This window comes from Mirounga leonina, unplaced genomic scaffold (assembly GCF_011800145.1).
Source record: "Mirounga leonina isolate KUSES-001 unplaced genomic scaffold, KU_Mleo_1.0 Mir_151, whole genome shotgun sequence".
NCBI classification, from domain to species: Eukaryota; Metazoa; Chordata; class Mammalia; order Carnivora; family Phocidae; genus Mirounga; species Mirounga leonina.
In genome coordinates, this window is record NW_023270377.1 from 33,621,278 (window position 1) to 33,648,409 (window position 27,132).

Consider the following 27,132-nt stretch of genomic DNA (forward strand, 5'->3'; position numbering starts at 1 on the left):
CCGGATTCCCCTGAGTTAATTTTATATCTTACCTAAATTTTATACCTTACAGTGATCCTTCGTTGTATTTTTTTTTCAAAGCATGCCATTTTATTTATGTATGTCTGAACTTTTTATTTATAGGACACCCTATTAAGGCAATTTATAGAACTAATTAAAGCTATATATAAAATTACACATACTACCATAAAATAATAAATAACATGAAGGCGGAAGTGAAATTAATACATAAAATATGTGCCATACGTTTCTGTATGTTACTGTTGAGATACAAATTTATCTCTGAACTTTAAAACAGCCAAATGTAAAGAGAGATTAAATTACATGACCTTCAGAATCCTTAATATAAAACAAATCAGTTTCTCAGGTGAAGCACAACTGTTTCTAAAACTGAAATGTTAGAAAATTTTCTCTCCTAAGGTCCTTATAAAGAGGAGCCAGCATTACTACTGTCATTTACACACTCTTCAGCAATGGATGAAAGTGCCTGTTTCCTGTACTCTTACCAGTAGTTAGTTAGTTCTCTAGTCAGTAAACTTTTTGGTCTTTCCCACATTGTGTTTTCTAAAGATATACTTTAGCCTTCTCTTAGAATATGGGTTGAATGAAGACCTCAGCCCCAGGCACTCTTTTCTTTTCTTTACATGTCCTTTCTAGAAAAGTCTCAGACCTTTTTTTTCCCCCTCTCATAGCTATTATTCCTTTTTATGGACCAAGGCTTTATTCTCTCTTTTATTTCATCTCCAAGCAATATAAAATGCATTTTTAAAAAATTTTATTTTATTATGTTGTTGATCACCATACCTTACATCATTTGTTTTTGATGTAGTGTTCCATGATTCATTGTTTGCGTATAACACCCAGTGCTCCATTCAGTATGTGCCCTCTTTAATACCCATCACCAGGCTAACCCATCCCCCCCACCCCCCTCCCCTAGAACCCTCAGTTTGTTTCTCAGAGTCATGCATTTTTAAAATATCTTGTTTATTATGTCTTGATCCAAAATTGCTGATAAAGATTAGCAGTTCCAGAAGAGAATGGCTTAAGGCAACTCATGAAGCCTGGCTTAATTTGTTTTTGCCTTGACTCTCGATCTGCATTAGTTAGGATCAGACTCACCGGTTTGAATTTTTTTGAAGTTTCCATTTTTTCCTTTTATTAAAAATGTAATATTTGCTCATTTTGAAAACCTTAGAAAATAGAGGGCAAATACAAAGGGAAAATCCACTTTAAGGTATTGTAATAAAATAGTGAATATTAAGATAGTAGAGACCCTGTCCTGCTAACATATACAACTGTGGTCAAGGTCACAATTTATGGTCCAGAGAGTCTTCTTATCTGAATTGAAGAATAACAATATTTACTGGGTTCTAGGACATCCCAAGCACCATTCTAACCACTTAAAAGGAGATGCAATAATTCAATAATATAATAGTCTCCGATAAGTACTATTATTCTCCTTTTATAAGAAAAGGAAGGTTCATCTGTCTAAGGTCACAGAGCTATTATCTTAACTGTCTTACTGTAAGTGGTACAGCTGGGATTGAACCAAACACTCAGGCTCATGGACTTGTGCACTTAACTATCATAAGATGCTGCTTCATACAGTATTGATTATTCTCAACTACTGGTAAACGTGTCCTATCCCCACATGGCCAAGTATAGGGGATGGGAAGGAAGGGGAGATTGGATCTCAGTACAGCTAGATTACTAATAGGCAAATTAAACCCATGGAAGATAAGCCCTAATAACCTAGGAATGCACAGTTCTAAATTAACATCTCCATGTATGGTTCCAATTGTGTACTATCCTTAATTGTGTACCATTCTCAAGAGGAAAAACATAGTCTTTCTGTGGTTTATATGAGGAACCTAAGTTGAGAAAACCTGGTTTAGAGTATAATAAAGCAGAGAAAGCTCTCAGAAAACTTAAAAATATTTTACTGGCCCTTTCCCCCTCCCTCCCCTGCAAAAAATGTTGCCAGGTAGCTTGGGAGGAAATCAGAATTTTGTTGGACTAACTTATAATTATGATTTAATATTGTTTTGAACAACACAGGAGAGGGTACAAATACAGTCGTCTGTGTTTAGGGTTTCTAAAGGTCTAAATCTGGCCCTGGGTCCTAATCCAAATAAGATGGATAATAGTCCGAAGTTAAAGCCCTAGTTTTCTTCAAATGTTACATCATAAAGGGGTGGGGCTTGGGGCGCCAGGGTGGCTCAGTCATTAAGCATCTGCCTTCGGCTCAGGTCATGATCCCAGGGTCCTGGGATCGAGCCCCGCATCGGGTTCCCTCCTCAGCGGGAAGCCTGCTTCTCCCTTTCCCACTCCCCCTGCTTGTGTTCCCTCTCTCACTGTGTCTCTCTCTGTCAAATAAATAAATTCTTTAAAAAAGGGGGGGGTGGGGCTCACTTCTATAACTCTTGAAGGACCAATCACTTTTGGCACTTTAACAATGCTTTTTTTTTTTTTTAAAGATTTTATTTATTCATTTGAGACAGAGATACAGAGAGAGAGCCAGAGCATGAGCAGGGGAGAGGGAGAGGGAGAAGCAGGCTCCCCACCGAGCCAGGAGCCAGATGTGGGGCTCGATCCCAGGACCCTGGGATCATGACCTGAGCTGAAGGCAGACGCTTAACCATCTGAGCCACCCAGGCGCCCCTAACAATGCCTTTTTAATACACATTAGGAATGAAAACAATTATTTTATGGCCAGGTCATGCTACCCAATACAAGCTTAAGTTCTGAATCATTCTATAATTTAAAAAGCAATTCAAAAATATTTTTTATTCTCTCCAATCAATATTCAGTAGGAAATATCCCCATTTCCTCAAAGAAAATCAGAATTTTAAGAAATCTATAGAAATTTGGGGCACCTGGGTGGCTCAGTCGGTTGAGCGTCTGCCTTTGGCTCGGGTTGTGGTCCCAGGGTCCTGGGATCAAGCCCCACGTCGGGCTCCCTGCTCAGTGGGGATCCTGCTTCTCCCTCTCCCTCTGCCCCCCAGCTTGTGCTCTCTCTCTATCTCAGATAAATAAAATCTGATAAAAAAACTATAGAAATTTACTAACAACTATTATAAATTCATGGCTTTATGTACACAGCAAAACTTTCTGTATTGACGATTATATTCTAAGGCTCATTTCTGAGAGTTTGAATTATTATGTGTATATTTTTTAAGGAGAATCTGCCAAATCTTTCATTACTAATTTGTGCCTTATTTTTTTTTTAAAGATTTAATTATTTATTTTGACAGAGAGACAGCGAGAGAGGGATCACAAGCAGGGGGAGTGGGAGAGGGAGAAGCAGGCTTCCCGCTGAGCAGATAGCCCGATGCAGGGCTCTATCCCAGGACCCTGGGATCATGACCTGAGTAGAAGGCAGACACCCAACGACTGAGCCACCCAGGCACCCCTACTTTGTGCCTCATGAGGGCCTCATCATCTCTGGTATGAGAAAATCCTGGAGATAAAATAGGATTTCACTACTGTATTCTCTTTTATTCCTAAGCGTTCGGATAGAAGTAATCGCTTTCTTCTGAGCAGGATTGAAATCAAATTGGTATCTTAAAAACTCTGGGTAGATATTATTTGCTGAGGTATTTGCCACTGCCGTTCTAGACCTATCATACCCTTAGCAAGTATGTGTTTTATGCATAGCATCTAGGTGATTTCACGTTTGACAAAAATTTTCATTCTCCCTAGCTCGGTGGTTCTCAACCCTAGTTGCACGTTAAAATCATCTGGGACATTGCTGATGACCACATTCACAGGCCACATTCACGCTCTCTGGGATTGGGATCTAGCAGTAGTAGTTTTATCACCTCCCCAGGTAATTTTCATGTGCAGTCAGCACTGAAAACTCTCTTTAATCCTGTAACAATCATTTGCATTCATAGTTAAGCTTTCTTCTTCCACCCAGAACCACTGACTCAAGAATTTTTTCCCCAGAGAAATATATAAAACAGTAAATGCCAATATAAGAAAGATCAATCCAGTGTGTGTGTATGACTTGTCCATATCAATGCTATACTCCACCTTTTCTATTCCCTTACTCAGTTCACTGAACACTATAGGCATCAATACAGCTTCACTAGCCCCAACCTTAAGCCCCCAACACTTTGAGGTCCTTCTACTTCTTGGCCTGCTTGCTTTCTCATGCCCTTCAGTTTCTGTTCCAAAGCTTCATTACTTTAAGTACCACTTTCTCAGGAGCCTCAGCTCTTACTTCATCAAACGCAGGCCATAATGCTAGAAGGTTTTAATTTCCTGTTTTCTCCCACTTCAAAGAACAACTATATCTACAACTATGCGCATCTACTTGCTGCCTGTCTCAGAAGATGAGGTACCTCACTTCATTTCTTATTTTATTCATCATCCTTAGGCAAATTCTTTTTTTTCCCCTTTGGCTTTAATCTCTACACTGATGACCCCTGGATCTCTATCGATCTCTTGAATGAATTGCAAACTCTTATATCCACTGTTTGCAGGATAATTTGATGTCTCTCTTTCAAAGGGATTTCAAAGTCAAGATGCCTCAAGCTAAACTCTTTCCCTCTATCTGTAATCTTTCACAGCACACTGGGGAACTGATACCCAGACAACCTTGCCAGAAACCTGGGACTTATATTTTCCTTCTTCCTTACCTCTATATCCAGTTACCAAATCCTGCTGACTTTGCCTTTTTTTTTTTTTCCAAATTCATCCTTTCCTTTCCAGTTTTATTACTACAGTTCAAACTCCTGTCTTCATCTTCATATCCATACTGCTTTGATAGCTTCCTAACTAGACCCCTGCCCCTCTCAAATTTACCGTCATTGGTGATTAATATAAAACACCCATCAGTCCCTGGTTACAATTCAATGGTTCCATCACAGAGGATAAATTCTGTTCTTTAGCCTCAGACTTCTCCCATTCCATCTCCTATCATTTTTAACTTTTACTTAAGGTTTAAATGAACACCAAACTGCTTTGTACTATCACACCGTTTGTAATACCATACTCTCTTCCTGAAATCCCTTTTCCACCCCTATTCTCTTATCATCTGTAGTTGGATAAGCTTTTCCTCTGCTGCCCTTCCTCTGCTTAGCTAAGCTGAACTAAGTGGTCATTGTCCTAGTAGATCTCTGCAAATTCTATCCTTGCACTTAAACCTTATTGTAATGAAATTACCTGATTCTTTCTACCCAATAAGAATCTAAGTTTCTGGGGCGCCTGGGTGGCTCAGTCGTTAAGCGTCTGCCTTCGGCTCAGGTCATGATCCCAGGGTCCTGGGATCGAGCCCCACATCGGGCTCCCTGCTCCGCGGGAGGCCTGCTTCTCCCTCTCCCACTCCCCCTGCTTGTGTTCCTGCACTTGCTGTCTCTGTGTGTCAAATAAATAAAATCTTTAAAAAAAAAAAAAATAAGTCCCTTAACGGTAAGGGACATATCTGGGCACTATGTTCCTGATACAGGTAAGTGCTCAAAGTTAACTGAATAAATTAAACTATCCAAAGAAAAAGACTGAGGGGCGCCTGGGTGGCTCGGTAGCTTAAGCGTCTGTCTTTCAGCTCAGGTCATGATCCTGGAGTCCTGGGATAGAGCCCTGCTCTGTGGGGAGACTGCTTCTCCCTCTCCCTCTGCCTGATGCTCCCCCTGCTTGTTCTCTCTCTCTCTCTTTCTCTGTCAAATAAATAAATCTTCAAAAAAAAAAAAAAAAACAAAAAAAGAAGAAAGGAAAAGACTAAGAGAAATGGGACCCCCCAGCTCCTTCCCTCTATTTTCCACAAAAATAAAAACAATCAAAACCCACCACTCAAACCAAGGCCTCTGAGTCTATGGACTTTTGTGTAGATCTGAAGAGGAGATGGAAGAGTTTACATCATAGAAACATAATATATTAAATATTCAGTATTCCTAGATCTTCACATTTTTAAAAACTTTTCAAGCACTTCATTGTTAACTGTTGACTACGTTCGTTCCTTTTTTCTACTCACCCTTCCCCAGATTCTTTATTTCCAAAAGTGTAGAGAAAATTACCTTTATCCTTTGTTTTCTTAAATTCTGCCAACCAAAATGGAATATTGAGGTATCCAGGCTATCATCATTTCTCTTTCTCAAGTGGATTTCCTAAACATCTTCCAAAATGGTGATTCCATCTCTTCCTTCCTTATGCTCCCACTCTTACCTCCTTTATCCAGAGTGATCTTTTAGTACAACTCTGACTAGTGCACCAAGAGCCAAACTAGCCCTCAAAACAACAGACCCAACTTTGGCACTTGCCTCTTGGCCCTTTATGCACCTGCTATATTGATTTGGGCTTTCTACCTGGAAAATTTTACCCTTTCTCTTTGCCTGGCTTAAATCTACTCAATTCTCAGTTTAATAAAACATCTCTTCCTCCAAGGAAATTGTTCCTGACTTCTGTCCTTTAGTTAGATACTTCTGCCACGTGGTCCAATAAATGCTGAACTTCTCATATGATAGGATTTTTCTCAGTCTTGTCTGTTCAATATCTTCCCCTGTACTATCTACTGTGACAGCAGAGATCGTGTTTGTCTCACTCAGTGGTTTATCATCTGGTAACGCAGGGGATTCTGTAGTGTTGTTTTGAATAAATGAATCCAAATGAAATAATATTCTGTTAGTGGGTAATACTGTATCCTAGTAGGTTCAATCCTTTTCTTCATTAGCTCTTTGTACTTCTATTCATTCTATCTTAGTTCTCCATCCCCTTAGCAGTCTGATCCCATTTCCATATTCTCTTGTTTCCAGAGAGGAATGTCTCCCTTCTCCCTACTCCAAACCTTTGAGATGTATGGAATCCTACCTTTCACCCCAAATAGGTGAAATAAAGTTTAAAAAGCAAAACACAGGGGCGCCTGGGTGGCTCAGTTAGTTAAGCGTCTGCTTCGGCTCAAGTCACGCTCTCGGGGTCCTGGGATCAAGTCCCGCATGGGGCTCCCCGCTTAGCGGGGAGCCTGCTTCTCCCTCTTTCACTCCCCCTGCTTGTGCTCTCTGTCAAATAAATAAAAAAACAAAACACAAACGCAGATTCATTCCCATTATCTTTTTCCTCAAAAGAAGGTGTCTGGAGAAACTAATTAAGACTTTCAAGATTACGTTAACACACACCCGCTACACCTCTGCAAATTTCCCCAGGTGTAACCAACACTTCCTTCGCCCTTCCCCGGAAACGGAAAGAGGACAGGAAAGGCCCAGAACTCAGGGTTTAAGGATTCGTTTTCCTCAGGTTTCTTGATGGGCGGGGCCGACAGCCCGAGACCGACTGGCGGGCAGCGACGTCGCTCTCGGCTGACTCCGCTTTCTATTGGCTTTTCTGGGCTCCTCCCCCTGAGCAGGGCGGGAGATTCGGTGTGCAGCAGGCAGGCTTCCCATCCCCCAGCCGGCCTCCGGGCTGCCCTACGGGACTCTGATACCCTGCGACCCTCTCCGGCTGTGCTTAACCGGAATTTGGCCTTTCCTGCTGGGGCCCACGCCGCCTTCCCTGCGGCTCCCAGTCAGCGGGGTGTCGTCCGGCAGGCGCGGGGAGGCCGGAGCGGCGCCTGGCGGCGACCTAGAGGTGCGTGGTGGGACAACGCAGCAGCCCGCTTCCCTCTCTCGCTTAGCGAGGGGTTTGTGAGGTGAGTCCGGTGGCGCCCAGCCCCGCAGCCGAGCTGGGGCCCGCGTCTCGGAGAGGGCTTCTCCTCGGCGCTCCGGGCTGGGTCGCGGCGCCTCCCTCTTTGCCCTCCCCAGGCTGCCCCCGGCCCCCGCGGGCCCGAGGACCCTCGGTTGGCGGAGCGCGGCCAACTGGTAAGCGGCGCGAGGCACCAGCCAAAGTCCATAAATCCTTGTTGGGGTGAGAGGCTCCTTCTGGAAGCACCGTTGGTCGGTCTCTCCGGCACTGATAGGCCTTCTGTGCAAGGGACGCGTTACCAACCTATCAGTTTCTCGGCTTAAAGAGCCTTGTGCTTGTAAAGAGAAAACTGAAAATCTGTAACCAAAGTGTAGAGTGACCTGACAGGAGCGGGCACAGTGAGGGCTGAGGAGGAGGAGATTTCTTCCCAGAACTACCACAGGAGTGAGAACCTTAGATGTCATCCCCGTCTGGAAGCCCCAGATGAATCCTGCTCACTGAACAGTCACCCTGGGACAATGCTTGGTTGGAAAACGTGGATGAACCAGGCTCTTCTGGTAGAGCTTTTTAAATTAAAAGGATGTGGATACATTACTTTTCGTCTTAGAACTAAAATCCTAATAAAACCATTATACCTCCCCTAGTTCAGGTGCAATCTGAAGAAAAATAGCCGGGCCCTACACCTTTGTGTATTGGCACTGCACACATTCATTCATCATTTACTGAGCACCTTTTCTGTTAGACGAGATGTTGAGTCTTCTGATAGAGGAAATGGGTGGCATTGATAAAATTGAGGCTTTGCAACTTCATGAGATCTACGTTAAGTTGAAGCTTAAAGAAGCTGATGATAGGAAACATTTAATTAGCGTTTTCATATGCCAAGCGCGTGATCTCATTTAATCATCACAATTCTGTCCGAAGTCACACAGGTATGAGTGTGGAGTTAAGATCAGAACCCATGTTTATCTGATATTAAAATTGGTGTTTAACCTTTTTTTTTTTAAAGGATTATGTTTTTTTTTTTTTTTAAAGATTTTATTTTTATTTATTTGACAGAGAGAGACACAGCGAGAGAGAGAGCACAAGCAGGGGGAGTGGGAGAGGGAGAAGCAGGCTTCCCGTGGAGCAGGGAGCCGGATGCGGGGCTCGATCCCCGGACCCTGGGATCATGACCTGAGCCGAAGGCAGATGCTTAACGACTGAGCCACCCAGGCGCCCCTAAAGGATTATGTTTTTAAAAATTGTAGCAATCCTTTATTTGCTCTCAAAGGAGGGTGTGTTGCTGTTAATACTCTTTTGGTGCTGCTGTATTACCTGCCTTGTTAACTCCTTGAAAGGAGTCCCACTTAAAAATAAGCACCCAGAGACAGTGTCTTGAAGAGTAGATAGTCGCTAAAAATTTGCATTTTATTGTGTGGTTGTTAAGTAGTGGTTTTTTGTGTGTTTTGTTTTGTTTTCCAGAAATTGTTGGAGAAGGAAGGAAAGGGTTCTTTCAAGGTCTTCGTAGAAGTTTCTTCAGTTTGGTGGTTCTACACTGTGTAATAAGATGCCTTAATATCTAGAAAAAGAAATTACATATAAATGTATTCAACTACAAACAAGATTAAGTTAGGGTGCCTCTGTCCAGGCAATTATTCTGTAAAATACCATAAGGAAATTGGACAATATTCAGTTGTCTGGAATTTCTGTTTTTAAATTTTTCTGGAAAATCTTACCCCGAAGGAACCACTGAACTTTTGCTCATGAGACTCATGTAACTGAGCTTTACTCCTTTTTCGCTTTGATTGCCAGTTAGCTCAGAGCCAAAATTGTTTTTTTTTTTTTTTAAGATCTTATTTATTTATTTGACAAAGAGAGAGCGAGAGAGGGAACACAAGCAGGGGGACTGGGAGAGGGAGAAACAAGCTTCCTGCCAAGCAGGGAGCCTGATGTGGGGCTCAATCCCAGGACCCTGGGATCATGACCTGAGCCAAAGGCAGACACTTAACGACTGAGCCACCCATGCGCCTCAAGCCCAAATTCTTTGTATGATGTATTTTCTTTCTTTCTTTCTTTCTTTTTTTTAAGATTTTATTTATTTGCGAGAGCGAGAATGAGAGAGAGAGAACGCATCTGAGAGGGGGAAGGGCCAGAGGGAGAAGCAGACACCCTGCTGAGCAGGGAGCCGGATGTGGGACTCGATCCGGGGACTCCAGGATCATGACCTGAGCTGAAGGCAGTCGCCCAACCAACTGAGCCACTCAGGCGCCCCTATTTTCTACTTTCTTTATATTTTCCTGGATCCAGACTGCCTATTATTATTATAGTTTGTTATTTGTTTTATTGCATTTGCTTATTGTCACTCCTTCATATCCTTTGTAGAACATAGCTGTTTATATTTTATTTTTTTAAGATTTTATTTATTTATTGAGAGAGAATGAGAGGGAAAGAGAGCATGAGAGGGGAGGGTCAGAGGGAGTCGCGGCAGCCAGATGCGGGACTGATGCCGGACGCGGGACTGATGCCAGACGCGGGACTGATGCCGGACTCGATCTTGGGACTACAGGATCATGACCGAAGCCGAAGGCAGTCGCTTAACCAACTGAGCCACCCAGGCGCCCCTAGCTGTTTGTATTTTAAAACAGTATAGATTAGGGGCGCCTGGGTGGCTCAGTCATTAAGTGTCTGCCTTCGGCTCAGGTCATGATCCTGGGATTGAGCCCCGTATCGGGCTCCCTGCTCTGCCGGAAGCCTGCTTCTCCCTCTCCCACTCGCCCTACTTGTGTTCCCTTGCTCGCTGTGTCTCTCTCTGTCAAATAAATAAATAAAATCTTTTAAAAAAATAAAAAATAAATAATAAAACAATATAAATTAGACTGAATCTGGCCATGCTCTTAAAAGTATGCTTGATAGAACTAGGCATGTTTAACTTAATGAACTGGAAACATAGAGGAACTGGAAATATAGAAATCTTTGGATGTTTGAACTGCCAGGTGGGAAAATGATTAGATATATTATGAATAGTATCCAGAGGTCAGAACAAGCATTTAGGATAACGGATTTGGGGTGCCTGGGTGGCTAGTAGGTTAAGTGTCCGACTCTTGGTTTTGGCTCAGGTCCTGGTCTCCGGATTGTGGGATCTAGCCCCGTATCCAGTTCTGCACTCATTGGGGAGTCTGCTGGAGATTCTCTCTCTCCCTCTCCTTCTGCGCCTCCCCTCACTCTTTATCTCTCACTCTCTAAAATAAATAAGTAAATCTTTTTTTTTTAAAGAAAAGAAAGGATAGGGGCGCCTGGGTGGCTCAGTTGGTTAAGCGACTGCCTTCGGCTCAGGTCATGATCCTGGAATCCCGGGATCGAGTCCCGCATCGGGCTCCCTGCTTGGCGGGGAGTCTGCTTCTCCCTCTGACCCTCCCCCCTCTCATGTGCTCTCTCTCTCTCTCTCTCTCTCTCTCTCTCTTTCAAATAAATAAATAAAATCGTTAAAAAAAAAGAAAAGAAAGGATAACAAATTTGTATTTAATGGCAGGGGAAGTGTGTAATAGAATGATTAGGGACTTTGGAATCAGTCAGACTTGGGTTTTAACACACTTTCTAGTTGTATAAATTTGGATGAGTAATTTAATAGTTAATCTCAGTTTACTCATCTGTTTATTGGGGGAATTATATATATTTTAACTACCTCAGAGAATCTGAGGATTTAATGATCTACTATGCATGAAAGTACCTAATAGAGTGCCTGACAGCCCCTCAGAAAAACTTTTATTTTATACAGATATAAAGAAATCATAAGTTTCTTTATTATATACAAATATCATGTAGGTGCATTAAACTTTTTCTCTAATACATCCAAATTCCCCATTATTGAAAGCAGTATCATGACTAGAAAGATGGCCCAAAAGGATATGTTCTGCTGGCAATGGTTATATAAATTATAGATGAAGTATTATCTTTATACACAAAACATAGGCCTTAATAGAGTTGTTATGAGGGTTAAATGAAAATACGTATAGAATATTCAAAACTGTGTCCAGTATATGGTAAGTGCTCAAATGTTGGCCTCCTTATTCCAGCCACTTGCCCCCGCAGTCCAGATCTTCTCAGTCTCTAGTACTTCCTGGCCAAAATACTGATGGTTGTTTTGTCCTTTACTGTGCCATCATAATAACTTCGTAAAAACTGCATTTAAGTATTCATCTTGTTTATTAAAACTCGTGAACTTCTTCTTTGGTTGCTCTCATATCCTATTAGCTGACCTTGACCAAGTTCTTTTTATAATTGCAGGTGACTCTACCTGAATTTTCCAGCTGCAGAATGTGTAGTACTTTTAAAGGTAAATGAAAATAAAGACAAGTCATTTAAGTGTGCTAGTTTCGGGGGCACCTGGCTGGCTCAGTTGGAAGAGTGTATGACTCTTAATCTCGAGGTCGTGAGTTTGAGCCCTACGTTGGGTGTAGAGATTACTTAAATAAATAAAACTTAAAAAAAAGTAAAGCTGTCATTTTTTTTTTTTTTAAAGTGTGAGGGAGGTGCCTGGCTGGCTCAGTTGGTAGAGCATACGACTCTTGGTTGTGAGTTCAACCCAACGTTGGGTATAGAGATTATAAATAAATAAACTTTTTTTTTTTTAAAGATTTTATTTATTTATTTGACAGAGAGAGAGATAGCAAGAGAGGGAACACAAGCAGGGGGAGTGGGAGAAGGAGAAGCAGGCTTCCTGCAGAGCAGGGAGCCTGATGCGGGGCTCGATCCCAGGACCCTGGGATCATGACCTGTGCCGAAGGCAGACGCTTAACAACTGAGCCACCCAGGCGCCCCAATAAATAAACTTAAAAAAAAAAAAAAGTGTGCTAGTTACAAAAGGAAACTTGACAGCATTTAGTAAGTTATCTGCATGCAAATAACTGACTTATGAGTGATGTAGTCCGTAGTTCCTGTTATTGATAGAAAAAACAAAAATAGGATTTTAGGAGAGAGAGAGGAGAGAAAAAATTCATTTTTTGGGTAAACTGATTAGCTGGGAGCCAGTTGGGATCATCATTATTTAGTTTCAGGCCATTGGTATTACAAGTTCTGAAATGAAATTTTTTCAGAGTAGGGAGAGTTGATCAAGTTTTTGTTTGCCAAATTCTGAAGTCTGTTCAGTGAAGAACTGACTATAAAGTATTGGAAAGTTGCATGTTTACTGTTTAGATACCAGGATACCCAGAAAGCCATTTTCTAACTGTAAAGTTGTTTGGTAAGCATGCAATAATAGTAAAGGGAGGTACTTGAGGATTATTTGATCCAGGTTTGGTATACCGGTGAAACATGGACTTCCCCCAATGGACTGTTTCTAGTGCATAGACACTAAAGTCTACCAAACCATTATTCTTTGCTCGTCTGCCCCTTCTCTAAACTCTCATGTATTAAAACACTTCCTTTCTGGTACTGTTAATCATTCTGTAGATTGGTTAAGGCTTTCTTTATAGGAAGAATTGCTTTCCCATTATTATATTTTAGTTGCCTTGATTGAATTTGTCTTTTTCCAACTCTCAGACACCACTTCCTGTCCTTTCCATTTTTCAGATAAAGAGTTGATTTACCTTTTATCAAAAGCATAATATTAATACGATAATGCATAATATATTTTTCATACTTGAGACTCTTTAAAATGTAATATAAATACATGTATTATGTGAATGTTTATTTGGTTGTTGAAATGAATTTTTCATCACTTTTGAGTGCTTTATTGCTTTTGTTTAGGTTGGCAATGATGAGTAAACTGGAATTAAAGGAAGACAAGATGCTGGAGGTTCAGTTTGTGGGAGATGATGATGTCCTTAATCACATTCTTGATAGAGAAGGAGGTACTGAGTGATTATACAATTGAAGAGATGCTTATGTGATGGTTATGGATTATCTCACTTTTTAAAATATTTTAACCTTCTATTTTAAAAATAGAGCACAAAGTATTTGATCTAGTAAGACTAAATAAAAACTACTTTTGTAGTTTATTCCATTCCAACTTTTGAAAATTAAAAATAATAAAGCCTTATCTGATATGAAATACTTAATATTAGGGGTAAGTGATAATTACCCATTGTAATTAAAATGTGACCCCCAAAATAATAAACTTTCAAGGTTTTTCCTTAAATTATATAAACTGTGGTGAAGAGTGGTGCATACATTCATCAAAGAGAAAACACTGAATTTTTTTCCAGATTTTAAATAATGACAATATAAGTATTACAGTTTGTTTACTTATTTAAATGTAATGTTTGGAAAGAATTTATACCTGTCATGTTCTAATTCTTTGGATGTTCTTATAGGAGCTAAATTAAAAAAGGAACGAGCTCAGCTTTTGGTCAACACAAAAAAAATTATAAAAAAGCCAGAATATGATTTGGAAGAAGATGACCAGGAAGTCTTAAAAGATCAGAACTATGTGGAAGTTTTAGGACAAGATATTCAAGGTACTTTGGTAGCTGGGGTGGGGAAAGTACACTCAAATTTCTGCTAGTAGCTGAAACTGCTTTGCAGGATACATAACAGTAGTCTGGTAGGTTAGGCAGTGGCAAGCTATATTACTATTTTTTTTTATTGTAAACTACATACAAACTTTACCATCTTTAACATTATTAAGTGTATACTTCAGTTGTATTAAATATATTCGTGATGATGCTGTGCTATTATCACCATCCATCTCCAGAACTCTTTTCATCAGGCATGCTACATTGTATTTCTCATCAGAAAAGCATTTGCTTCAGGTTTTTATGTATAGTTGGAAGGTTGGAAGCACTGAATTTCCACTATAGTTTTTTTCTTTAGTTTTTTTTTTTCCCCCACAAGCAACCAGTGGTGCACTTAATTATTTTTAGATTCCACAGACCAATCTAAAGTTATTTGTTAAGATATTTGTATTTTTAACTAATTTGAAATAATTTCATAAAGCAAGTCACTTCATTATTACTTTGGTCTTCTTTACAGAAATAGTTAGAAAGGGGGCACCTGGGTGGCTCTGTCAGTTAGGCATCTGACTTGATTTCAGCTAGGGTCATGACTTCAGGGTTCTGGGATCGGCCCCATGTCAGGCTCTGTGCTAGGTGTGGAGCCTGCTTGAGATTCTCTCCCTCTCCTTCTGCCCCTCTCCCCACCTTGCCTCGCGCACACCTACTCTCTCTGTCTTTAAGAAAGGAAGGAAGGGAAGGAGGGGAAGGAAGGAAGGAGGGAGGGAAGGAAGGAGGGAGGGAAGGAAGGAGGGAGGGAGGGGGGAAGGGGTGGGTGGGAGGTTGGGAGATAGATAGATAGATAGAAGGAACATTCCAAGAAGTAATATTGCTTCAACCTAGGCGTGCTAATGTTATGGGGGTGTTTTTGGGGTTTTTTTTTTTACACCTAAGCCAGATTCCTGCCAGATTATATTTAAAAATTTTTAGGCTTATTATGTTTTAGTTAGGGCTCAAGGAACACAGATTTACTTAAGTTGGCTTAAAAAAATAAAGACCAAGGAACAAAATCAGTATTGTTGGGCACTAGGGACATTGGAACTGAGACCACATTAAAAACCTAGGGACTTTGCTTTTATGGATCTCCTAGTCTCCTTCAGGTCATCTCTGTGCATCCATTCTCTTTCTGTGTTGCCAATCTCTCTCATGTACGTGCTTTTTACTCTATTTGACTTATAAATGGCCATCATCACTACTCCTGACCTTTTTGTCACTTCTTGAGTCATAATGCTTCTGGTTTAGTTCCTGATGTTAAATGGCATAATACAAAAAAATGACGACTATCCCTCACTAGACTAAGTGGGCAGAGTGGATTCTTTTAAAAGTGTCCCCAACTAGAGAGTTAACATTTTTTAGGGCATGTTCTGAATAGAACTTTGGATTCTTCTTCTTCTTTTCTTTTTAAGATTTTTATTTATTTAAGAGAGAGCAAGAGTGAGCATGAGCAGGGTGGGGGGTGCAGAGGGACAAGCATACTTCCCGCTGAGTGAGGAGCCCTACGTGGGGCTTGATCCCAAGACCCTGAAATCATGACCTGAGCCAAAGTCAGATGCTTGACCGACTGAGCCATTCAGGTGCCCCAGAACTTTGGATTCTTGATTCCTGTTATGGTAGACCTAAGAAGAGATTGAAAGCAATATATTTGTCTTTAAAGTGGTTTTTTTGGATACTTGATTCTTATAAGTTAGCTGCTAGAAAATTCCGTGACCAATATGTGGTCCATTCTTTCTTTATTTAAATATTTTATTTATTTTTTTGAGAGCGAGAAAGAGAGTGTGCATGCACGAGTTGGGGAAGGGAGAGGGAGAAGCAGATTCCCCACCAAGTGCAGAGCCTGAGGGAAGGCTCCATCCCAGGACCCTGAGATCATGACCTGAGCTGAAGTCAGCCACTTAACTAAGCCACCCAGGCACCCCATTCATATTATATTTAATTTTGCCTTATTCACAGTTCCATTTTTGAACTTAAGGATTATGTCAGGTTTTTAATTGTGGTTAAATAAAATCTCTTTTTAAAAATTATGAGAGGGGCATCTGGGTGGCTCAGTCATCTAAGCATTCAACTCTTGGTTTTGACTTAGGTCATGATCTCAGGGTTGTGGGTTCGAGCCTTGCATGGGGCTCAGTGTGGAGTCTGCTTGGGATTCTCTCTCTCCTTCTCCCTTTGTCCCTCCCCCCACTCTCACGCTCTCTCTAAAATAAATCTTTTTTAAAAAATTGGGGCGCCTGGGTGGCTCAGTTGGTTAAGCAGCTGCCTTTGGCTCAGGTCGTGATCCCAGGGTTCTGGGATCGAGCCCCACATTGGGCTCCTTGCTCGGCAGGGAGCCTGCTTCTCTTTCTCCCTCTGCCTGCTATTCCATCTGCTTGTGCTCTCTCTGTCAACTAAATAAATCATTAAAAAAAAAAAAAAAAGATTTAAAAAACTGGGAGAAAATAAATAATAAATAAATAAAACTTGTGGTAAAATATATGTAATATAAAATTTCCCATCTTAAAGAGTGTAGTTCAGTATTAAGTACATTCACATTGTTTTGCAGTCTCCAGAACTCTTTTCATTTTACAAAACTGAGATTCTATCCATTAAAAAACTCCCCAGTCCCTCCTCCCCACAGCCCAACAATCACCATTTTATTTTCCTCTGAATTTGACTATTTGAGGTACCTCATATAAGTGGAATCATTCAGTATTTTTGTGTGTGACTGGTTTATTTCACTTAGCATAGTGTTCTCAAGGTTCATCCATGTTGTGGCATGTGTCAGAATTTCCTTCCTTTTTGAGGCTGAATACTACTGCAATGTATGTATATACGTTTTGTTTATCCATTCATCTGTCAATGGACATTGGGTGGCTTCAGCCTTTTGGCTACTGTGAATAATGCTTTTATGAACATGGGTGTACAAGTATCTTTTTGAGACCCTGATTTGAATTCTTTTGGGTATATTCCCAGAAGTGGAATTGCTGGATCATATGGTAATTCTATTTTTAATTTTTTAAAGAACTGCCATAATGTTTTCCACAGCAGCTACACCAAATTACATTTCCACCAACAATGCACAAGCATTCCAGTTACTCTGTATGCTTACCAACACTTGTCTTTTTTTTTAATAGCCTTCCTAATGGGTGTGAAATTGTAGTGTTATTTCTGTAATATTGCATTCAGATTTATAAATAACATAGTTGGCCTCTGTTAGACGTTTGGATTGTTTCTAAATTTTTATTGTAACAAATGCAGTAGTGATTATCCTTGGATATAAATCTTTGTTTAGATCTTTTATTTCTTCATAAGAGACTCCTAGCAGTAGAATTATTGGTGAAGGTGTATCAACTTTATAAGGCATACATATTGCCAAATTGCTTTCTAGAAAGATTATATCACCTAGTATTAAGATCCCTCATTGGCATTAAACATTTTTTCTTACATTTATTACCCATTTTAATTTTTCCATGGTTTTTATATTCACAGTTTTTTGGTTTTGTGCATTTTGAGTAATTTAAAAACCTGTTAAAAAGTTTTATATGTATTATAGTAAAATCTTGGCCAGTGTGATTAGACCACTGTTAATTAGTCAATCAAAATGTCAGAACCAGAAAATCACAAAAATAACTACTGTACTCGAAACATTTTTATATATAAGCATACACACACACAAACCCCAGTCTTGTCTTTTTTTCTTTTTTTAAAAATTTTATTTATTTAGTTGAGAGAGTAAGCAAGCGCAGAAGCAGAGGGAGTGGCAGGCAGAGGGAGAACCAGGTTCCCCACGGAGCAGGGAGCCCCATGCCAGCGATCTCAGGATCCTGAGATCATGACCTGAGCCAAAAGCAGATGCTTAAACCACTGAGCCACTCAGGCAGCGCCCCCCCCGCCCCGTCTTTTCTTTAATTAGAAGTTTGCTAGAGGTCAGCTGGTTGAAGAACAGCATTACCTTTTGATTTTGGTGTTTGATTTTTTTAGACACTATATCCATAATGCATGCATCATCTGGGATTTCAGGTTTCCTTTCCCTCCATTAGATTGTACATTTAAAGACACTTTTAATGCAGTCTTGGTATAGTATGTTTTATATTTTTTCAAATTTTTTTCTTAAATCTTTTATGGCTTCTCATCCATACCTAATTTGAAACCATTTGTTTTAGTTAATAACTTTTATCAAATATTTCTAAAGCATTTAATTTAGTTTATGGAGAAACCACTCAGTATCTTTAAATATTTTGTCTCTGTGCCAGACATTTAAGTTATATAAAGACAGGTTTACCATAAACAGACTCATGCATACATGAAAATCAGATATATGAGAGAGGTAGCATTGAAGATCACTCAGCTAAGGATGAACTGGTCAGTAAACAGCGTTGAGCCAATTGGGTATCCTTATGAATAAAAGAAACTGGATCTCTACCTCCCATCATAAACAAGTTAATTACCTTAATTTAAGATTTACATTAAAAGCAAATGTAAATGCTTTTATAAGAAAATACAAGAGAATATGGTTTTGACTTTATTATAGAAGAGGTTTTTTTAGTTTAATGTAATCAAAAGAAAAGATTGACATTCTAATTAAAATTCAGCGCTTCTCAAGAAGACAAACCACAGATTAGGAGAAAATATTTGCAAAACACATCTATTAAAGAAATGTTACTCAAGGGCCACCTGGGTAGCTCTGTTGGTTAAGCGTCTGCCTTCGGCTCAGGTCATGATCTCCGGGTCCTGGGATCGAGCCCCGCATCAGGCTCTCTGCTGAGGAGGGGGGGGTCTGCTTCTCCCTCTCCCTCTGTGATCTCTCTCGCTCTCTCTCAAATAAATAAAACCTTTAAAGAAAAGAAATGTTACTCAAAATATACAATGACCTCTTAAAACTCAACAATGAGATAATGAATAACCTGATTTAAAAATGAGCAGAGGACTCAGCGGGGAGCCTGCTTCTCCCTCTGCTTACTGTTCCCCCCTGCTTATGCTCTCTCTCTCTGGCAAATGAATAAATAAAATCTTCTAAAAAATAAAAATGAGCAGAGGAACAGGACATCTCACTGAAGAAGATCTATAGATGGCAAATAATCACATGAAAATATACTAAAAGCATTATACGTCATTAGGAAATTGCAAATTAAAACAACGAGATACCACTTACACACCTATTAGAATGGCCCAAGTGCAAAACATTGACAGCACCAAATGCTGGCAAATCTGTGGAGCAACCGGAATTCTCATTTATTGCTGGTGGGAATGCAAAATGGAACAACTGGATGACAGTTTGGCAGTTTCTTACAAAGTAAACATATTCTTACCATATGATCTAGCAGTTGTGCTTCTTCGTATTTACTCACATGAGTTGAAAACTTATCTCCACTCAAAAACCTGCACACACATGTTTATAGAACCTTCGTTCATAATTGCCATGGCTTGGAAGCAACCAAAAAGTTAACGAAGAATAAATAAACTGATATATCCATACAGTGGGATATTATTCAGCACTTTAAAAAAAAAAGCTATCAAGACATGAAAAGATGTGGAGGAACCTTAAACACTTATTACTAAGTGAAAGAAGCCAATCTGAAAAGGCTACTGGCTATGATACCAACTATATGACATTCTAGGAAAGGCAAAACTACAAAGATGGTGAAGAGATCAGTGGTTGCCAGGCGTCGGGGGATGGGAGGTATGAATAGGTAGAGTACAGAGAATTTTTAGGGCCTTGAAACTATTCTGTATTATACTACAGTGGTGGATACATATCATCATACTTTTGTCAAAAGCTATAGAATGCCATCAAAAAGAATGAAATCTTGCCATCTGCAACCACATGGATGGAGCTAGAATGTATTATGCTAAGTGAAATAAGTCAGAGATACAAATACCATATGATTTCACTCATGTGGGATTTAAGAAACAAAACAGATGAACATAGAAGAAGGGAAAAAAAAGGGAGGCAAACCGTAAGAGACTCTTAACTTTCTTAACGATAGAGAACAAATCGAGGGTTGCTGGAGGGGAGGTGGGTGGGGAATGGGCTAAATGGTTGATGGGTGTTAAGGAAGGCACTTGTTATGATGAGCACTGGGTATTACATATAAGCACTGAATGACTAATTTCTACCTCTGCAACCAATATTAACTATATTGGTTAACTGTTAACTAACTAGAATTTAAATAAAAACTTAAAAAAAAAACTACAGAATATACCACACCAAGAGTGAACCTTGGGCACCTGGATGGCTCAGTCGGTTGGGCGTTTGCCTTCAGCTCGGGTCATGATCCCAGAGTCCTGGGATCAAGCCCCACGTTGGGGCTCCCTGCCCAGTGGGAGCTTGCTTCTCTCTCTCCTTCCCGCTTATACTCTCTTCTTGCGCTCTCTCTCTCTTTCAAATAAATAAATCTTAAAAAAAAAAAAGTGAACCTTAATATAAGCTATGGACTTGGGATGTTAACGAGGTGTCAGTGTAGGTTCATGATTGTAACAAATCTACCACTCTGGTGTGGGATGTTGGTAGCTGGTGGAGACTGTACATTTGTGAGGGCAGGAAGTATATAGGAAATCTCTGTACCTTCTATCCAAATTGGCTCTGAACCTAAAACTGCTTTTAAAACAGTCTTTGAAAAAAAATTTAGGACTTCTCTTCATCAAATGTCATCATAAAGAGGTGAGAAGACAAGTCAGGATAAAGAAGATATTTCTTCCTTGGAAATAAGAAAGTTGTGAAAAGATGTTCAACCTCATTAGCGATTAGGAAAAGGGAAATTAAAACAATTCTCCCCATAAGATTCATTTTACACCCACTCGACTGGCAAAGATTAAGGAGTTTGGATAATGCCAAGTATTAGTGCATATAAAATGGGGACTCTTATTAAACAGTAAGGATAGTGAACACTGACTTTGGAAAAGTCTGGCACTGTTTTGTAATAACAATAATAAACCCAATACATATTGACATAAATATATTTAGGCGGAAAACAATTATTTCCAAAAAGAAAATAAGAAGTCACTGTTTTACATTTTTGCAAATGTCTGGCTTAATAGAAGACAGCTGAATTTTCATATCTGCTTCACACATTCCATTAACCCACAGGATGGTGCTGTCATCACACATAATGTAGTCTCTGGAATACCTCACTCTCCACTCTTGATTGAGAAAAAGTCAAATAATGTCTTAGTGTTATGAAAGAGTTTTGGCCTCGGGGACCTGAGAGACCTGACGCCACCACACTTGGAGAATTGCTGTGCCAGAGAGTAGGCTACTAGCCATGAGTATCTGGTATGTTATAGGTAGCAGCTGTTATTTAAAGGAATGATTGAAGAGTGAAATTAAGTCACTATCTTGAGAGGGAGTAAGAGAGCTTCCACCATGTAACAATGATTTAAATCTCAACCTCAATTAGCTCAATTGTACTTTGCGTGTTTGCTTCAAGAAGAAAACCTATTTGAGTCCCTTCAGTTTTCCCTCCTCGGGCAACACTATCATGAATTGAATGGCTATCCCTCTAGTCTGGAGGGGTTTATGGGGGGGCGGGGTGGCTCTGTGTGTGTGTTTATATATCTAATTTGTGGGTATTCATGAAGAATAATATGTTTTCTGTGTTTCAAATTTATATAAACAGTTCTCTTGTGTGTTTTAAAATATTTTATGTATAAATAATGTATTAAACCTTTATGCAAGACAGTGGGGGGGTGCAAATCTTAAGGTTTTATCTTTTTTTCTGTTAATTTTGCTTATTTTTCCAAAACATACTGCATTTTCTCTTTCAGAATCCTTGAAAAATGGCTCTGCTGCAGATGGTGGGAATAAAGTTTATTCTTTTCAGAATAGAAAACACTCCGAAAAGATGGCCAAATTAGGTATGTTGCTTTTCTAAAAGGTGTATTTAACCACATTCTCCACAGTTATCATCTTATTGCATTCCCTAGAAGAATGAGGGATGTCATTTTATATCACATTTTCAAGCATACATAGTCAGTTTTTCATGCTCATATGTGTCTTCTGTTCTCAGATAGGTTTTGTTGTTTTTTTTTGCTTTTTTTGTTTTTTTAGATTTTATTTATTTATTTGAGACAGAGAGAATGAGAGAGAGCACATGAGAGGGGGGAGGGTCAGAGGGAGAAGCAGGCTCCCTGCCGAGCAGGGAACCCGATGCGGGACTTGATCCAGGGACTCCAGGATCATGACCCGAGCCGAAGGCAGTCGCTTAACCAACTGAGCCACCCAGGCGCCCTCTCAGATAGGTTTTAAGTGTCTCATAGTAGGAATCCTGTCTTCATCTTCTTCCCACATGTAGCATAGGTTCTGAAGAAATTTTTAAGTTTGTGAGTGACTTAAGTCACAGATATTCTGAATTTATTAAATAAGAATTTTATGCTATGTATAGAAAAACATATTGTAGGGGCCCCTGGGTGGCTCAGTCATTAAGCATCTGCCTTCGGCTCAGGTCATGATCCCGGGGTCCTGGGATTGAGCCCCGCATCGGGCTCCCTGCTTGGCAGGAGGCCTACTTCTCCCTTTCCCACTCCCCCTGCTTGTGTTCCCTCTCTTGCTGTGTCTCTCTCTGTCAAATAAATAAAATCTTTAAAAGAAAAGAAAAACATATTGTAGAAAACTATAAAATTGTTACAAATGGGCTATTGTGACATTTTCGTACTCAATTTGCCACTTACACTAATTACACATGAATTACTGATTTTTAGAAAAACCAGACTAAAATAAATTACATTTAACATTAAAATTAAACTGTCAATCCAGTTAAAATTCAGATGGCACTTTATTTGGGTTCTGTGGTATGAGGGGTCAGATTTGAAAGCTTTGAGGAAGGGAAATAACATGTGAAAGCAGTTTGAAAATTGAGGTCCATAAGTATATGAAGGTTTGGGAACACCAAGAAGAGAAGTCAAGAGTAAGGGAATAATAATTAACTACCCGGTAAAATGTAATAGTTGTTTAATAGGGCTTATAATGTATAATTACAGAACACCAACATATATTTCTGAAGTGGTGTATTTTTATGCAATCATTCTGGCCAGTAACCAGGTAAACATTCAAGATCAAGTGAAAAACTTAAGTGTTGACACTGATGAGGGACATATAAGTAATTATAAGACCTATGTTATAGAACATAATAATGTTTAATCACTTGCAAAATTCAGTTTTTCCAAAAGGTATAATATGAAATTCATTATTAATTTTGAAGCTAGCATGGTATGTACAATAATTTACATTAACTGATCTGTTTCTTAGTGTTTATAATCCACATCAAGAAATTGAAAGTTTTTCAACCTGTAAAAAATGACTGCATTCTGAGTAGGATCTCTGGGAAACCAGAGAATAAATGTTAAAACAATTATTAGAGAAAGGATCAGATAGACACCAAGACTAACCTGAAACCCCAGAACCATGAAATAGGACAAAGAACATTGGAGAAAGAGAACTAATAGTGGAGAGGAGCCCCAGAAGAGTGATCAAGTAGAAGTTCTCCAAGTAGATAATCAACATGCATATAATAACCATGATGTATGTCTTACATTATATGGGCTGCAAGAAACTTAAGCATTGTTATGTTGTACATTTCTGTCATCATAAATGAAAGAAATATATAGTCATGGGGGCGCCTGGGTGGCTCAGTCGGTTGGGTGTCTGCCTTCAGCTCAGGTCATGATGCCAGGGTCCTGGGATAGAGCCCCACATTGGGCTCCCTATCCAGCGGGGAGCCTGCTTCTCCTCCCGCTCCCCCTGCTTGTGCTCTTTCTCTCTCTGAAATTTTAAAAAGAAAAAATATATACAATCATGACAAGATGGTTTTCTGGTTAATTTGAGATTGATCATACTTTCTAAAATCTATTTAGTTAGGACTCATGTTTAGTTGTAATGCTCTTTAAAGAGTTTGACTTACTAAGTATTGTTGCTAATTGTGTTTACATCTGATTATATCAGTGAAGTAGAAGGCCTTAGTATTTTTTTTTTTTAAAGATTTTATTTATTTGAAGGACACCTGGGTGGCTCAGTTGGTTAAGTGTCTGCCTTCGGCTCAGGTCATGATCCCGGGGTCCTGGGATTGAGTCCCACATCGGGCTCCTTGCTCCATGGGGAGCCTGCTTCTCCTTCTGCCCGCTCCCCCTGCTTGTGCATGCACTCTCTCTCTCTCTGACAAATAAATAAATAAAATTAAAAAAAAAAAAAGATTTTATTTATTTGAGAGAGAGTGCGAGCAGGGGCAGGGGCCGAGGGAGAGGGAAAGGGAGAAGCACAGAGCCCGATGCAGGGCTTGGTATCAGGATGCCGATATCATGACCTGAGCCAAAGTCAGACACTTAACCAACTAAACCACCCAGGCGCCCCAGCCTTAGTATTTTTTGAATAACTCTAACCTGCCATAAAATCATATATTACTGTGTATGAATGATTAAATATAATTGGGCTAATGAAGATATAGGACTAGATATAGAAGTTAGACAGGGAGGCTTTTTAAAATACATGTTTGGGATGAGTAAATTAATGCAAACAAAAGAGCAAAGGTAGAAATACCAAGTAGAGGACAGTAAAGAGTTCAGTGAGCCTGTAGAAAGGGATGACTTTAGGAAATTAAAAATAGATTGGATGATAGGATAAATAATAGCCTAATGAGAAGGCAAAGATTTTAAAATTTTATTTTAAAATTTCCAATATGGGGCCCCTGGGTGGCTCAGTTGTTAAGCGTCTGCCTTAGGCTCTGGTCATGATCCCGGGGTCCTGGGATCGAGCCCCTAGTCGGGCTCTCTGCTCACTGGGAAGCCTGCTTCTCCCTCTCCCACTCCCCCTGCTTGTGTTCCCTCTCTCGCTGTCTCTCTCTCTATCAAAATAAATAAATAAAATCTTTAAAAATAAATAAATAAAATTTCCAATATGTTGCAGGCCAGTTGTGTAAAATACAATACAAATGAATTATTAGAAAAATGAAAAAGATACAGAATATATGCCCCAATTTTTTATTAGTAGAGTCAATAGCCATATGTGATAAACTGTCTTTTATTCTTTTTCCTCTTCAATTCTTCCTTTTCCTTCCCTTTTGTAGTTTAATAGTTACTTAAAAACAGAATTTTTCCATGTTGCAACATATAACCAAAATGATCCCAGCTAAATTACTTTGTGCTTATGTCGCTTTTTGTTGATGTGAAGTTTTTTTTTCCTATCCTTTGGGTCAACAGCCTTTAATCCAAACGTAGTACATTATTCTGGTGTAAAGAGAAAGCAAAGGGCTGATTTTTAGGCATACTTAGAGAGAGAATGTGTAGAGGAGACAGCAGGGAAGGGATGGAATAGCTACCAGCAATAGCTGGGGGCCGGAATAATGTCATAGAACCCAAACGGAGGAATAATTTCAAAGAAAGAAAAAAAAAAACCCTCTAGTGAATGATACAGAAGACTGAGGAGGTTAGTTAAAAAAGAAGGCAGTACATTTGTGGGGACTGTCAGAGTATTTTGGATCAATTTCAAGTTTGGAGGATAAAATTGAAACAGGAAGAGTTTGAGTAAAGTGGCTTTAACTTACACAAATTCAAGTGTACTTTCTCCTTTAAAAAAAAATGGGGATATAATGTTCACTTTCTTCTCAGTGAACAACGTGTCAGTGTGTGTTAAATTGGGAAATATAAATCTATTCCTTAGTTAGGCTTCATTCCACATGCCTCTCACGCTACTGAGAAAGTAAGTATCTTTAAAGGTAAAGATTTTAGTTTTCCTTTAAAATGGCCCTATATTTTAGAAGCCAACTATTTAATCTGATGTTCAGTTGAAGAAACAGCCATCTGTTCAATGCTATATTAAATTTTACATGTTATTCACATGTATTATAGAGTTTTAGACACAAAATAAAATATACCACATGTGATGGGAGATTTAAGAGTTTTTAAAGCATAAAATTTTAAATATACACAGCTTCCATTTGATTTTAGATCCTATTTTCTGGCCATTCTTACCCCTAGGCCTCAAATATATATGTTAAAGAAATGGAAAGAGTGTAAAATTGCCTATGGAGAGGAGAGGGAGAGAGAATGACAATTATAGAAAGCAGTACGGTCGGGCGCCTGGGTGGCTCAGTTGGTTAAGCGACTGCCTTCGGCTCAGGTCATGATCCTGGAGTCCCTGGATTGAGTCCCGCATCGGGCTCCCTGCTCCGCGGGGAGCCTGCTTCTCCCTCTGCCTCTGTCTCTCTCTCTCTCTCTCTCTCTCTCATGAATAAATAAATAAAATCTTTAAAAAAAAAAAAATTATAAAAAAAGAAAGCAGTAAGGTCAAAACTGTTTATTTGTATTTTCTTGAGACACCTGTAGATAATTGAAAGAAGACTTAAGATGCTTGGAACATAGCAAATGAAGGTAAGAGGCAGTACTCTTAATATGGGTAGGTTTATTTATCTTCCTGGTAATAGTAGTAGGCAGGTTTCTTTTTTTTTCCCCTAAGAATTTATGTAAGCGAAGGGCACCTGGGTGGCTCAGTTGGTTAAGCAACCAACTCTTGATCTTGGCTCAGGTCTCATGGGTCATGGGATTGAGTCCCACGTCAGGCTCCGCACTCAGTGGGAGTCTGCTTGAAGATTCTCTCCCTCCACCCCTCCCCGTACTCTTGAGCACATGTGCGCTCTGTCGCTCTCTCTCCATCTAAAATAAATGAATCTTTTTTGAAAAAAAAGAGCTTTATAAGTGAAATAAAGCTCTTTCCCCCTTCATCTGCTATCATCCATTAAAGATTGTTTTATATATTTCTTTTGTCTGTTTACAGCTTCAGAACTAGCAAAAACACCAAGAAAAAATGTTTCATTCAGTTTGAAGAATGATCCTGAAATTATGATAAACATTCCTCAGTGTAGTAAGGGTAAGATTTTACCTCAGTTCTTTGAATAGAGTTTTCATAGTTGCTTCAAGTTATGCTTGAATTCCTTGTCTAAATGCATTGTTATATATTCTTTTCTGTTCTGAAAATTCATTCAACAAAATGCAGTTAATACCCAATTTGTGCCTTAGTATGCCCATATTTAGCTATCAATAAAAGGGGGAAATAACTGCTGATAGAAGTTGTGCAAATTGACAGGGCCAATTA

The 27,132-nt window shown here is 39.5% G+C and overlaps 1 protein-coding gene across 5 annotated transcripts in view; it reads left to right on the forward strand.

Annotated features, from left to right (window-relative positions):
* Nucleotides 1-3,421: 3,421 nt before the first annotated feature.
* ORC2 (origin recognition complex subunit 2) overlaps nt 3,422-27,132 on the forward strand; it is a 47,958-nt gene continuing 24,247 nt past the window's right edge. Inside the window, exons 1-6 of one of the 5 annotated variants that reach the window (XR_004679621.1) lie at nt 3,422-3,829; nt 11,878-11,926; nt 13,339-13,442; nt 13,905-14,048; nt 21,819-21,908; nt 26,815-26,907. Coding sequence is in view for 1 of the 5 variants with exons in the window: in XM_035007415.1 (XP_034863306.1) it covers nt 13,346-13,442; nt 13,905-14,048; nt 21,819-21,908; nt 26,815-26,907 (424 nt within the window). In the remaining 4 variants the exon portion in view is untranslated. Of the gene's footprint in view, nt 3,830-7,348; nt 7,622-8,828; nt 9,153-11,877; nt 11,927-13,338; nt 13,443-13,904; nt 14,049-21,818; nt 21,909-26,814; nt 26,908-27,132 lie in introns of those variants that run through there. The other 4 variants (XR_004679618.1, XR_004679620.1, XM_035007415.1 and 1 more) reach the window with 4 other exon arrangements.